The 15,206-nt window shown below is 38.5% G+C and overlaps 1 protein-coding gene across 1 annotated transcript in view; it reads left to right on the top strand.

The window, feature by feature from the left end:
• LOC103186711 (peroxidasin homolog) overlaps positions 1–15,206 on the top strand; it is a 220,685-nt gene that overhangs the window by 66,997 nt on the left and 138,482 nt on the right. The window contains exon 2 of the mRNA XM_007905901.2: positions 14,432–14,503. Coding sequence (XP_007904092.1) covers positions 14,432–14,503 — 72 coding nt within the window. The remainder of the gene's footprint in view (positions 1–14,431; positions 14,504–15,206) is intronic.

The following is a 15,206-nucleotide window of genomic DNA, read 5'->3' as shown; positions in this document are numbered from 1 at the left end:
ACAAGACTTGGAAGTAGAATTAGACGTAAATTAACACCTGATTATTAGACAATCACAATATAAGATAAGTCCATGATCCGTACTTACATGTAAACAGACAGTTCACTTGATAAATACAATAATTCAAACATTTAACTACAACAACAACAACAAGATTTCATTTATAGAGAGCCTTTCACATCGGGAGGACGTCCCAAGGCGCTGGACAGTTGGGTCGGGACCCGAGCAGTGGGGAAATGGTCAGGGTGAGTGGAGGGAAGGGAGGGAGCGAGGAGGGGGTAGAGAGTCGAGAGGGGAGCTGAAGGCACGGTCGAAGAGAAACTACTTGTTTATCATTTGCTTAAATCCTAAAGGGGCACAATAGTATCAAAGATCAGGTCTTCTGATACACTATCTGGCAGGTGAAATTCAGAGTCCTGTAGCTGAGTGGTTAGAGCACTTGCCTTGCAAGCGAGAGACCTTGGTTCGATTCCTGGTAGGTAAAATGTTGGGCAAGTTTCCTTACTCCATACGCCTCTGTTTATCTAGCAGTAAGTAGGAATCCGGTTGTTAGTCGATTGGCAGATCACTTTTCCGGGGGTAATAATTCCTTCAAAACAAATAATAAAGTGGTCACTTCAATCCATGACTGTTTATGGGACACTGCTGTGTGCAAATAGCTGCCACGTTTCACCCACAAAATATACAGTCCATTCACTTTACAATATATTCTGTGATGTGCTTTCAGACGTCTCGAAGACGTGAAAAGACCCTGTATCAAATGCAAGGATTATTGCCTTTAAGATTATTTCTCATCCAAATGCAGTGCAACACAGATAAATTGGTCACTTATCTCATTGCTGATTGTGGGACATTACTGGGGCACCAATTAGTTGTCATGTTTTTAGACTTAGCAACACTCATTAGACATTAAAGTAATTTGTTCAAAACACTGAAGTACATAAATACTTTAACAAAAGCAAAAGCTGCTGGGAACACTCAGCAGAACAGGTAGGATCTATGGAGAAAGGCTGATGAGTCAACGTTTCGGGTCCATGGCTCTGTCCCCTGTTCTAGTTAAAAAATCTGCTGCACCATTCACTGAAGCTGTGTATACACAAAGCTGTTTGAGCTGATCTTATGGACTACAAAAGTACAAAAAGCTATCCATTTAAATTCCTCCTCTTTCTAGTTGAAAGTCGGCAACAAAAATGCTGTAACTGGTAGAGGCACAATGTTTGACTATGTATCCGATTTGAGACATCCCATAGCTTACTTGTAATTACATTGTTCATAAATTATTCCAACAGTCTCATTTGTGGAGATCATCATATGTCACAGCACTTCCTGCAATTAGTAAATCTTTAACTCTTAATTCCCTCGTAATTGTACTTTAGAACTGTAACGTAATTCCATTATTATGGAATGGGTCCAAACCCTCGTCTTGGAACAACCTCCTGACGTGAAAGGCACTATATAAACGTAATTTTTTGTTGTTGTTCTGCTTTCCTCTGACTAATGCGATAATATTTTTTAACACTGACGAAATCATGGTATACATCAGTGGCAGCAAATTCAATTTCAAAACCAATTTTGATAACGTTTTGCATCCTGTTACAATGCATAATCTTGTATTGTCTTAGTGTCTGCTACCCTGTAAAGATTAGGAATAAATTCCTGCTGCTTGAAAATGCCAAATGTAATGGATCGATGTTTCTGCAATGGGGCCCACTGCACTGGTAATGGGATCACTGGAAGTTCAAGAGGTTTGTCTTTTTCACTTGGTCATCATGGCCATGTTTCAATGTGGGCAGGGCCAACAAATACACTGAGGTCACATTGCTTTATTAGTAAATCACATTGCTCTACTTTTAGGGAAAGGGTGATCTGTAAATTAAAAGAGTTACGGACTGAATGGTTGTTACTGAAATGGTTCTCAGTTGTGAAAAATGCAGTTAGAGTGTGACTCGTCAGAAAAGGGCTTTCACTCTTCAGATCACTGGGCTGAGATCGCTTTATGAAAGGAACATTAAATCTGGCAACAAGTATCCTTTTCATAAACCTTGATTGCACTATTGTATTTCTGAGAAGTTATTCTATATACATGAAAATCACACTCATAAATTCAGTGCTCCCAGACTTCAGAGCAGTATTTTTAGACCTGGAAATCGACACCAGCTGAGAAGATAGATTTCAGGCATCATATTGTATAGTTAAATTAGTGTTGGAGACACTGGCTCCACGATAAAGCATAATTAGTTAATTGTTATTTTGTTGAACAATCTAAAAGAAAGTGAAATAAACACGAGAGGATATTAACAATTTAAAATTGTATGAGCAAGCGACTGCATTTTCCCCATACAAATCATGTCCAGCTTTTAAGACTTTATTGTTTTACATCAAAGCCGTTTGCAATGATTTTATTCAATGAGAACACGTTTAATGAGAAGTGTTTAGTTTCAGTGTAGAGTATAACAGTTAGATCCATATAATCCTCATGGTATGCAGAAACAAGTTTTGACAGGTTAATAAGCTGTTCTTTGCTGAAGAATATGAACCAATTCCCCTCTTTCCTCTCTTGTTTTCCTGGCTTTTTATTCACCGTGATGCTGTTCGGTGGGTCAGACTTCAGTGTTCAGAGATGGCTTTGCTGATGCTCTTTCAGAAATGAAGTGGACATGGCTCTATTTTATTAGTGATAAGAATTCCTGAAACTGTAGTAGAATGGGATACTCTTTGATTTGCCAGGAGCGTGACAATAAGCAGACATCTGCAGGAGAGTTGGAGGTCGTGAGATCTGCCAACACTGCCTTTACTGTGTGCATAAGTGATGTCCCAAAATCGGAATATTGGATCCCACTTTCATACATTCCTCATTTGTAAGTGTCTGAGATTGTTCCAAAATATCTATTTGAATTTGTCATTAAGTATATATTTTTATATTTTATGCAGGTATGATATTTTGTCTCAAGGACTTGAAGGTTATCTCAACATTAAGCACAGAATACTAACATGGCCTTTTTTGTAAAATAAACTTCATGAGTATTTGTTGACACCTTATTAAACACTGAATCAGAATAAGACTGCAAATAGCCAGCACCTTGACACCTGTGCAGTTAAAAAAAGCTGACTTAATCAAAAGGAATTTAACGTGTTTCAATCTTACGCTGGTAAAAGGGCTGAATGTGATAAAGATGATCCACTATTAGAGTGAAATTTTAGAAATGCACTCTGTGTCAGCTTGGTTAGGTTGATAGCATTCTTGCAAGTGAGTCAGAAGGTTGTAACTCTGAGACACTAAGCTGCATGAGGGCATTGTATAAATGCAAGTTGTTGTTGTGGGCTCAAATCCAATGTCGGGACTTTTAACTCATTGTCTAGGCTGATACTCCAGAGCAGTGCTGGTGGAGTGATATATTGTCCTTTAGATGAGCCATTAAACTGAGGTCCCATCTGACTATTCAGATATACGTTAAAGATCCTACAGCATTATTTGAATTGAGTATAGAGTTTCTCCCCGTGTTCTGGCCAACAATCTCCCGAATAAAATTAGTCATTCACTTTTTGGCTATTTGTGGGACATTGCTGTTCACAAATTTGCTGCAGTGTTCACCTACAAAATATGCAATCACTGCACTTTACAATATATTCCATGAAACACTGAGTAACCCTCCTGATGTGAAACGCACTATACCAAATGTAAGTACAGTAGTATTATTATTATATCTTCATAGTAGTTGGGGTGAGAGAGTATATTTTTGACTAGTTTTGAGAATATAATTGTTGATATTCTCTGCTATGTTATGCTGCACAAGGAGACCTTTGTCAGTGGATCAAGGCATTAAATCAGAATTCAACAGCAACAAAATGAATCAACAGAGTTAACTACACAGATTGAGTCACTTGACCTATGCAAATGAGTTTTGTTTTCTCCTTGGCACAAAGGAGAGAATTGAAGAAAGGCACTGATTGTAGACGCTTGGCAGACATCAAGGGTTTCTGATTTCTCACTGAAAAGATTTGGCAAATAGTTTGTTAAATGCTAAGATTTAATTCTGGGCACAAATTCCCAACTACCAGCAGTGGAAACCTGTTGGAAATGTCGCTGTACCAGTGCAGTGAAGACAAATGATGTTCGTAAAGTTAGTTGGATTCCAGAAGCCTGAAAGGAGACGTATCGGGAACAGTGTCAAGTGGCAAAGACAGAGAATAAGTTTTACATCAATAGCCTGACTGTGAAAGATACAAGCATGGACAAAGAATAAAAACTAGACAGAACTGAGGGGGTACTTCAGTATTCCACATCAAGGAAGTAAGATTTAACCCTGCTTATCGCATCACTCATTTTGGTAAGTGTTTTCTTTTATACCTGCATCTCTGATACTTCACAGAATACAGTCTCAGCTATTACCAATGCATATTGTGTACTCTTGCTATGTATTATCAACTACCAGTACATATTGTGTGTCATGCCTCATAATAATGTAAAATAATTATCCACAATCGATGATACATTACTTTCAGTGAGCTCACTAAGCTCAATTTAGTCATTTGAATTGAACCACGAATTGAGCAAGTCTTCTTATATTTTCACAGATAATTGTTATCATCCTCATCGCAGGGTTAGAACAGCACCAATCGAATGGGACCTCATTGGAGGAGGAGAGTCTCTTAAGTGATATATAGTATTGGTATAGCTGATGAAACCTTGGAAACAGATGTGCAACATCTGTTACAACAAGTTCAATGCACAATTGTTCATCAGGAGGCAATATTGCAAATGGAGACATCCTCCAAATGGCTATCACACATCAAGGGGACTCATCTGCTACAAATAATATAATTTGCTCTTCCCCAATACAATCCCAGACTTTGCAAATCGGCCCTTAATTCCATATGTCACTCCTGGTTATCATTGAGTATGGTTTCCACAACTATACAGGAGAATAAGAACATTCCAAAAAGTCTTGAGCTGTGGAGCCCAATTGCCATAGACTTAAATGGTGAACTGACCTTGTAACCATAGCAGTCCTCTGTTTTCTGCTGGGAATATATACTATATCACCCCTCAAACCTCCATGAAGCCAGATGGTCGCTATCTTAATGGGACTGCTGAGGTGTCATCCACTGGCATTTGGTTAATGTACACTGCATCCTGAGGTGACCCTGTACAGGGTATTCTTTCAAGGCTTCCTCATCAAAGCTCTGATGGGTATAACCTGAAAATGCATAAAGTGCATAAATGTTTGCTGCAACATAATGATGTTATGATAAGTTATACGTCTCAAAAGGCTGCTGCTTTACATTTAGGCAAACTTTAAGTTCATATCTTAAAATAAAAATTGTGCGTTACTGCACGTTATTTTTCATACTTTGCTCCTGTGTGTCAATGTTTGCCTTGTTCATTGAATAACTACAAGACCTGTCGCTTTGACTGCGCTTTCGATCATATTTCTCCTCTGCACCCTCCCGGCTCCCACCCCCAGCTTCGGTGATAAAGCATTATTGTTTAGCACCTTGAGACATCCTTCAAACGATAAATATAAATTTGTATTACAGTATAGAATGCAATTTTATGAAACCTTGTGATATATGATGTGTTTTGAGCATGTTTTGCTTGATTTAATTCTAAATTGCAACATTTCACAAAAGAGCTAAATTTCAGCGAATAATTGTCATTCTGAATCCCCCAGCTTTGGCATAATGTTTTTGGAACAAAGATTTCCGTACTGTTGATTATGAAGAATAGAGTTTGTGAAATTAGGATACTGCTTTAACTGAATCCTGTGAAGCAAGACTGGTGTTTTTGGACCATCTGAGAGATTATTTGAGTCCCCAAACTTTAAGTTCTTAACTTTACGATCACTGCCACAAAATTTTAGATGTCTATTTTAGAAAATTCTTAAATTGGAAGCTGTTTTTCTGCAGTTCTTATGGAAAAAAATAGGAATTTTCCAAAGTTCTGGACAATCTTAGATTTTAAAACAATACTTGTAATCCTAAACCCATGAAAACATCAAATATCTGAGCCTGGTATTACAGTAAACTTCTGATAACTTGACCCTGGCTTAGGTAAATACTACCACTTAAAGTCGTCATGCTTAAATCCGGACTGCATTTATTTGTGTATAGTATTCATACATATGCCTAACTCGTCACTCCGGACAACTTGCCACTGAGTACTTTTCCCTTGGAGTGACGGGTTATGAGGAGTTTACTGTGTTCAGTACTGGTGAGCGTTTAGCGTACATGGCAATAATAGAGCAACACCCAGCCTGTCCAGAACTTTGCCATAGTCGGACATCTCCAGATCAGCTCCCAAACTCTAAAACTGCTAATCCTGTTCTACAGATGAAAACAATCAGCTAATCTCACTTGTCGAATTTAGTTGCTGAACAAAACCGACAAGAATCAAATTGTAATATTTTATGATTATGAATAAGAGTAATAATAATAATAATAATCCCTGCATTTGTATTTGATACTATTTTGGATGCCTCAGTGCACACACAAAAGAAAATTGCCAATTTAATTTTCCTGGGTCATAATATTGGCTAATATTTGTATCTTAAAACAATGCCTTTTTTTCTCCCAAATCTATATCTATTGTAAATGATGTGAAATGTTATGGGAAAAAAAGGGACAGAATATAATTGAACAGGATGTTTGTTTTTCATGTTACTATTCACCAGCCAACAGTAATGAAATGAATGTTGGATTTGGATTACATTAAGGAGTGGAGATTACTTGTATTTTACTTGCAAAGATCTATTCAATGTTTTTAGTTGGCAAAGATTTGACTTAAATACTTCTGACTGCTGGTAGAATGATTTATGAATGTTTGGAAGGTTGCCTTTTTAAAATAGAAAACTGCTTGGCATATGTAAACCAAAAAAAAACTATAAAATATACCGTTTATCTTCATAGGATAAAGAGAATATCAGCCCATGCCATTGAAGTCTTCAAAATGGGTTTGCCTACAAAATATTACACTTCATTGCACTTGACAGCATATCCTGTGAAACGTTTTGAAAGATTCTCCTGACATGAAAGGTGCTATACAAATATTAGGATTATGATTATTATAAATCTGAACTTCAAGGTAGGATATATTTTAGCTTATGATATGAGCAGATAGATAATTCCAGATATCAAGAGTTTAAGTTTGAATATTTGAGCAAAGTTGCATTTCTTGGGAAAGAGGTCATTTGTAGTTTTTCAAGATTATTATCCTTGCATTTGATATAGTGCCTTATTACGTCTTCGAGACATCTCAAAGTATTGCATAGAATATCACTGTAAACTGAATTGACTGTGTTTTTGGTGGGTGAAAAGGGATTGACAAGATTTATGTGGACCAATGGATAACTCTTGTGAAATAAACAGTCACTATACTTCACAGTATATCCTTTGAAGTGTTTTGAGATGCCTTTCTGACGTGAAAGGTATTATACCAAATGTAAGAATTATTATTATTCAAATACAATGGGACATTGTAAATTAAAATATCAAGCTGAACTTATTTTATTTGTTTTCAATCCATTGTGTCTGCTGGTACTTGATGCCCCACTGGAACCAGATACTCTAATCCCATTCTGCATGTTGTTTCTCCGTATCCTTTACCTTCATACATTTAGGTGTCACCCTGGCTCAGTTGGTAGCACTGAAGCACTTTGAGACGTCCTGAGATGAAAGGCAATGCTTTGAATACAAGGATGATGATTATGATAATTATTATTACTGCTGCATTATTTAACCAATCCTTTTCAAGTGCTATTTGACATTTTCAATGGATTCAATATAAGGCTTCCAACTGTTTTTGGAGAGAGGAGATGAGTGAGGATATAGGATGAGAATATAGTGAGGATATAGTTAGGTAGATGGATTTGAGATCAATCAAAAAAGGAAGCATTTGTTTGGCTTAACAATCTTTTATTTTTGTAAAAGTATTTGTACGATATACACATAACCCACACATGCATGTGAACAATCCAATACTTTTAAAATAAGTCCCCATATTGAATGATATCTTCATTTTAAAATGAAAAATTGAATTGCCAGTCATCAGATCACGTGCAGTGAATGTCACTCTGAAGAAATAGATTCTCAATGTCCTTGTCCAATGACAAATTTGCAGGGTATGGAAACAGAAATAAAAAGCACTCATGGTAACCACAAGTATCAGAATATAAAAATTTAAGTGATAATCACCCATGACATTTTCATGATGTCTGAAATTTGGCTCACTAAATCTGTCTATGCCTGGCTGAGGGTTATACCTTCATCAAAATCTTTGGCCCCAATGCCACCTGCAGTGCCATTCAACCAGAGGGCCCACAAATTTCAATGTTGATCTGTGGAGTAAACTCAATTTTAAATGCTCAGATTGTGAGGTTTCAAAAACAGAATTGCGGGAAGGTCTGTCCAAAATGATCTACTTTCTGAGTAGCCTTTTCATGAGTCAGTGCAGCAAGCATGAGGTAGTAGTGCGATCGGTAGGGTTGGTTAGTGAGGTGCAAATGATGTACTCATGGCTAGTTTGATGCACATGAAATCTATCCAAAGGTGTCCCCACTCAATTTCTTTAATAAGAATCCTCTTAGGAATTGTTACATATTAGAGTGTAATATTTACTAAATATGTGGAACGTCTTTTGACAGAACATCAAAGATATACCAAGCTTTCCCCTTTAATACGATTATCCAGTTGAGGTATGGGAGTTACTGGGAAACACGTCGTCATACTCGCCCTGAAGTAATTGAAAATTGTTGACCTTCCGTGGTCAAAGGACCTATCATGCTCTATTGGTTCCATGGCAAATTGCAAAGCTAACAAGCAAGAATTTGCTTAAATTGAATTATATAATAATAATAATCCTTCCATTTGATATAGCGCCTTATCACGTCTTCGAGACATCTCAAAATGCTTCACAGAATATACAGTAAAGTGAATTGACTGTGTGTTTTGTGGGTGAAATATAATACAAATCTATCAAATATTATTGAGAAAGTCACAATTCTAGCTTTATTGACGTTCAATAACCCATCTTCAGCTGCAGTTGGATTTGATGGTAAAGAAAATTTACCATCCAATAGCGATGGGTGATTGACTCAACCTGACCATGCTGTTTGTGGGAAAAAACTATCCTGGGTTAAAAGCAGATGTGTTGGATCAAGGCCCAGTACTGGTTCAATTGACATGTGGGACTGAGAACTGTTTGATTTTTCTTTAGATTGAGTTTAGCACGTTGGAGCAGGAATATGTTTTTGAGGTCTGATAAATGCACCAGTTTTAACAAGGACGACTGAAGGTTAAATAAATAGTCCAGTGAAGCACTGAACATGTGATATGTAGAACTATGGAATAGGTGTACTCCTGGTGAACATGCTTGAGTGCTGTTTGAGGAGTAAAGAAATGTGCAGTACTGCGACATGCTGGGTTTTTACCCGTACTCGGTGCTAAGAAGGGTGGGTCTGGCAGAACTGCTTCAAAACGTTCCACACAGTTGGAGTGTGGAGAACTAAGTTGAGAAATTCCTGAAGAACAACATCCCAGACCCCGCACAATCAACGAGCTATCCTGCGGCAGGTAGCACAGAAACAGTTCGAAAGGGGGAGAGGGCAGACCTGATCGAGAGGTACCCTGCGATGACAGCAGCTATGTCTGGCAAAATGCCTTTTCAGCGGCCCTGACCAACAACCATCAGGACATGGCCCAGCTGGCGATAAAGGGGGCCCTTCCCCTCAGGGTTTTCACGCACGGTCGAGGACTGGGCCAGTCAGTATGTTGCCCTCGGGCCAGCTGCAGAGTCCAGGAGACCATGGACCACCTCGTCCTGGAGTGTTGTTTTGCAAAGGTGCTTTGGTTCGTCCCTGGGGATCTGCTGTCATGGCACTCGGTGCTGTACGGCCTCTTCCCGGGCACCCACAGCAAAATCCACATTGAGTTTGTCTGGAGGATCATAAACTCGGTAAAGGAGGCCCTTTGGCACTCCCAAGACCATGCGTTCTTCTGGCAGAATGAAGGGACGGAGAGGACCTGCCTCAGGCTCACGTACAGTAGGCTCAGGGAGTATATACCGAGGGACAAACTGAAGTTCAGTTCAACCGCGGCAAAGGCCAGATGGGGCCTGAACCCAGCAGGAGATGCTCCAGCACAACCCGCTCAGAGCACACCCACCGGGTAGCCCACGAGCACACCCAAAACTGACTCAAGTAAGGGTACAGAAGGACGCTCGAGATGTCACCAAAGAGCGTCCGAAAATGTATGTACGATGAACATATGCGCGTACGGTGGACATCGGGGTGGCTTCCAAAAGCGGCAAGTGTACCTTATCAGGGTATGTGTGGGTGCGCGCATGGATGTGGTGTACACAGGGCCGATTCCCGACTGTGTTAAAGGGAGAGTCCCAAAAAAAGGGGAACAACATATGTGCGGTAAAAGAATGTATCGTAAACAATGGAATGTTTTTTGTATCGGGAGAAAAGGAAAAAAATTGTAACAGAAGATCATGTACTTTGTGTTTGTTTTGGATTTTTGTTTTACCAAATATTATATTTACAGATAAATATATGTTTTCAAAATAAAGCTCATTGAAACAAATATTCACCTACAACTTCACAGTCACTGCCCTTCTCTGAAGTGCTTTTAGTTATCCTCTGATGGAAAATGCACAATATCAAATGTAAAGATTATAAAGAATTACTGGGATTATTATTCAAGCATCTTTTACAGTTGTTCCACAAAGTGTGCAGTTGCAAATTCTCATTTTGCCCCGAAACAACATGAAAGCATCATCAAGCATTTACGTTGTAGAAAGATTAAACATTTAAAACTCCTACGGTAAAACCAAATGGTATTACTCCAGCAGTCACCCGCACCAAACTCCATATGTGTATCAACCCAGTCCTTGTCAAACTCCCATTAACTGTTTATCTCCCAGGGGTGCGATTTCAACATCTAAACCCTCACCTATAAATCCCTCTATGTCCTAGCACCTCCTTAGCTCTCCGAACTTCTGCTCTGCTTTCCCACTCTGCTCGGCAAATTTGGGCTTGTTGCACATGCCCCACCCTCTGCGTGCCACTATCGGTAGACAACTTTTCAGATTCTGCACAACTAACCAGTAGCAGGTGTCAGCGTGGCTCATTTGGAAACGCCTCGGAGTCAGAAGATTATGGGTTCAAGCCCCAAATCGATACTAAACTCGCAAACTAGGCTGACACTCCAATGCAATGGAGTTGTGTTGCATTGTCAGAGATGCTGTTCTTCAAATAAGATATTAAACCGAGGTCCTGTCTTCTGTTCAGGTGGATGTTGACGATCCCATGGCACTACTTGAAAAGAAAAGGGAGGTTCTCCTGAGGTCCTGGCCAACAGTTCCCTAAACAAAATTGGACATTCACATCATGGCTGTTTATGAGGCATTGCTGTGTGAAAATTGGCTTCCTCATTCAATTAGAAATGCACAGTTACTACACCTCACAGTAATTCCCGTTTTCCAGGACTACAACTACTTATTTACAGTATAATAAATAATGGATTTGAAAAAGGACTGAGTTCTGTGGCATTGTGATGCTCTCTGCTATCTAAGGTTACAAATGGTGCATATTATGACCATCATGACCATCATTAACATATACAGTTTTTTTTATTGTTGCAGTGATTAAAAGCAATAAAAAGAGTAGCACTTCACACCTATCCAAAAATGGCAGACCACAATTCTAATTTATGCTATTTTTATACTTAGGTAAAAACAAATTAAAAATTGCTCCCAACATCTCTTATCATATATTTCAGTCTATCTCCTGCACAAAGGATTCTCTTATGAGATACCACTTATGCTTTGAATAATGTGTAGCATACTGTACCAACCTGCTGTGTGAATACTTTGATGACATACTGTTACTTCTGACTTGAGGTATTTTCTGTGGAGCTATATATCAATGTGCTGTGTGTGGTCCACCTGGTGGGAACTCTTCAAGCAAGAATCTCTCAAGCCTAATATATGCATTTAGTAAAGGTATAACATTTATAGAAAAATGGATACTTGAGAAGTTACAATTCATTCAAGGAATTCTAGTGCATGATCATCACCAAATGTTGAGGAATGCATTCTTATCGTCAGAACTCTTAAGATCTCCTTCATATTTGGTTTGTTGTAAAATATGCTTTAAATACCCAGTGACTTAGTGACAAACATTCATGTGCTCACTGCATAGTCAGCTGGTGCTCATTCACATGATGACACACAGGGGAAAAGCCATAATGACTATTGCGATATGCATCCTGAATTGCTAATATGATCATGTGGCAAGTGTAACAGTGTCATTTTCTTGTCCGCATATTGGAATTTATAATAGAAACAAATGTAACACAACATATTTGAGCCCAGGCTATAATGAATGAACTTAAACATGCAGGCAACAGAGAAGATTGCTCTATCCAGAGAAATTTTCATTCTGGTTTTGTCTTGTGGGTCAAAATGATGTACACTAGCTCTATTGGTGAATACTAATCATGCTGAATACGTATCCCAGTGCTCTTAAACAACTTGCATTGATAAAGCTCTATTTTTATTTGTCTCAGTTGGTAGCACTTATGATTCTGATTAAAAAATGTGTGGGTTCAAGCCTTGAGTTGAGACTTTGAGTTCATAGTCCGATTAACAATGCGTTGCAGAGCTGCAGAAGTGTCCTTTTATTGGACGGATTGGGGGAGGGGGTTAGCTTTCTAATTTAGTAAAGTTCAATCACAAAGCTCTTTGTTAAAGTACAACAAATACACAAATTCCTTATCGAGTCTCTAATAATAATTCTTATATTTGATATTGTGAACGTCACGTCAGGTGGATACCTCAGGTTAACTGTAAGGTGTAGTGACTTTGTATTTTGTAGGTAATAAATAGATGCTAACATTGCACTAATGCCAAAGAGCAGATAAATAAACCTTAAAAATTCACAAAGCTTATATCCCTCTAGTGTTGGTCCTCTCTTCATGTGGGTGCATTGAACATAGAAAACAACTAAACACTGTACATGGTACTCAATGAGTAAGCACTTACTACTTATACCAAGCTTTCAGTTACTTTATCTCCATAGATGCTGCCTGACCTGCTGTGTGTTCCCGGCGACTTCTGCGTTTATACCAGAATTCCAGCATCAGCAGTATTTTGCCTTTTTTAAAAAACAATTTGGATGTTGTGCAATTGGAAATAAATAGATTCAGGTGCACTCAACAACAACAACAACAAGATTCCATTTATAGAGCGCCTTTCACGTCAGGAGGACGTCCCAAGGCGCTGCACAGTTGGGTCATGACCCGAGCAGGGGGTCATGACCCGAGCAGGGGGTCAGGACACTCAAGCATTAAACAGCTTTTGTACTCAAGTTATTTACTCACTGAACGCATTCCACGCTGTCAATAACTGTTTCAGCTTATTGCTTCCTTCATACCTTTACTTAGCTGGAAATTCAATAATGCATCCTTCCAATACTTTACTTTCACTTTGCTCTTGTCCATAGATATACAATGAAAGTAATAGAAGTCAAACATATGACCCTCCAGTGATTCAGTGCAACTTACATCTTAGTAATGGAAGCATATACCTCCAATGTTATTACTCAATAGAAAGGAAGTGATTCTCAAGATCATCCAGTAGTGCTTTGTGAAATTAAGTGAAATCAGATGTTGAATAATATCTCAATATTGATATGATAACAAAATATATTACTCTATTGAGAATATAATGCTGGAATGCAAACTTTCTGATTTGGGTCAATAAACCATGGTCATTTGATAGTTAATACATTTACCGATATTGGCAGATTTGAGCGTCAAAGGGTACGAATGAGTTGGACAGTGGTTTTGACAGTGACCACCACAGGGTCATAGATTCATATCAAGCCCAGACTGGATGAAATTTATGTGAAGGAAATTAAAAATATCATTGTGATGTAGAAACAGGTTCTATTCTGGGGTTGGGTCTGAGGCACACTGGCAACAGAGTAGAAAGATCTTGACTCTGAATGTAAATTTTGCTGCACTTGACCTGTGTGCTTGAAACGTGTTATGTTCCAGCATTACCATCTCTTACCTTGATCTTTACCAAAGTTAATTTGTGTTCCAATTGGTTGATCCATTGCACAATGATTCGGGATGTGTCTCCAAGCTGTGCACAGGAGGATAGTGGCAATCTCTTATGCATTTCATACTGAGCTGTGCTAATCACCAGGACACTTGCAAAGATTTCAATGCCATCAGCCTGCCTGGCTTGGATATTGTTAAGCATGGTGATGGGTTTCCACATGTATCAGACATCCAGCTGATCAACAAGAGTCATCAGATCTTAGCTGAGTGGAACATGTTAGGTTGCTGTCTAAAATCAATTTACTTTATGCTGTGAGCCCCCCAAAATATTGCATTTAATGATCAGTGTCTGTTTTTCTTGCAGGGATCTGAGATTTAACCGGATCAGAACAATCCCACCTGGAGCCTTCAAGAAGCTGAAAAACCTGAACACATTGTAAGTAATGATTCATCATAGCAGTACCTCAGAATATGCAATGCAAACAGCAACACAGTCATAAATGGGTGTATTTTCTATTGCAATATCTAAGCAATTTGTTTACTGGCAAAACAGTATCAAGCTTCAAAACAGGATTAAGCACTTTATAGAGTTTCTTCTATGACATTGAGCACTTTTGAAAGTAATTAAATTAGCTTGATTTTGTGCTTTCTTTGTGGTCTAATTGTGCAAGCATCTCTGAAATCAGGAAGTTTTTGCCTTTGAAATCAATTTGCTCCATTTATGTCAAAGTTAAATCTCCTCAGAGTTGGTGGGTGTCCACATTCTCTGATTGTCTACTGGTCTGAGTTCCCTTAAGATCCAGTGATTCATGTTGCTTAATGGCCTGTTGGATGTTATTTCTCCTGACGTTATTTCTCCTGATGCAGTAGATATCTGCTTAATGTTCCTGACTGTCTATTAACTATTCTTTTGATGTTTTGTTGATATATATCTGTATATATATGCAAATCTGAGAGCTCTTGGATATGCATCCAAGTTTCCCTGATGTTTAACGGACAGATGTTCAGGTTCCACGGTGGTCTGAGTTTGTTCTCTGAAAGTGTACTAGGGTATATCTCAGTTCTCTAGTCACAGAAAATTGACTGCTCATGAGGCCTATGTGGATGCGTAATTCAAATACGCAACATTTACATGAACA

The sequence above is a fragment of the Callorhinchus milii genome, unplaced genomic scaffold, assembly GCF_018977255.1.
Source record: "Callorhinchus milii isolate IMCB2004 unplaced genomic scaffold, IMCB_Cmil_1.0 Scaffold2, whole genome shotgun sequence".
NCBI lineage: Eukaryota > Metazoa > Chordata > Chondrichthyes > Chimaeriformes > Callorhinchidae > Callorhinchus > Callorhinchus milii.
The sequence above is the reverse complement of the archived record's forward strand: the minus strand, read 5'-3'. Positions and strand labels throughout refer to the sequence as shown.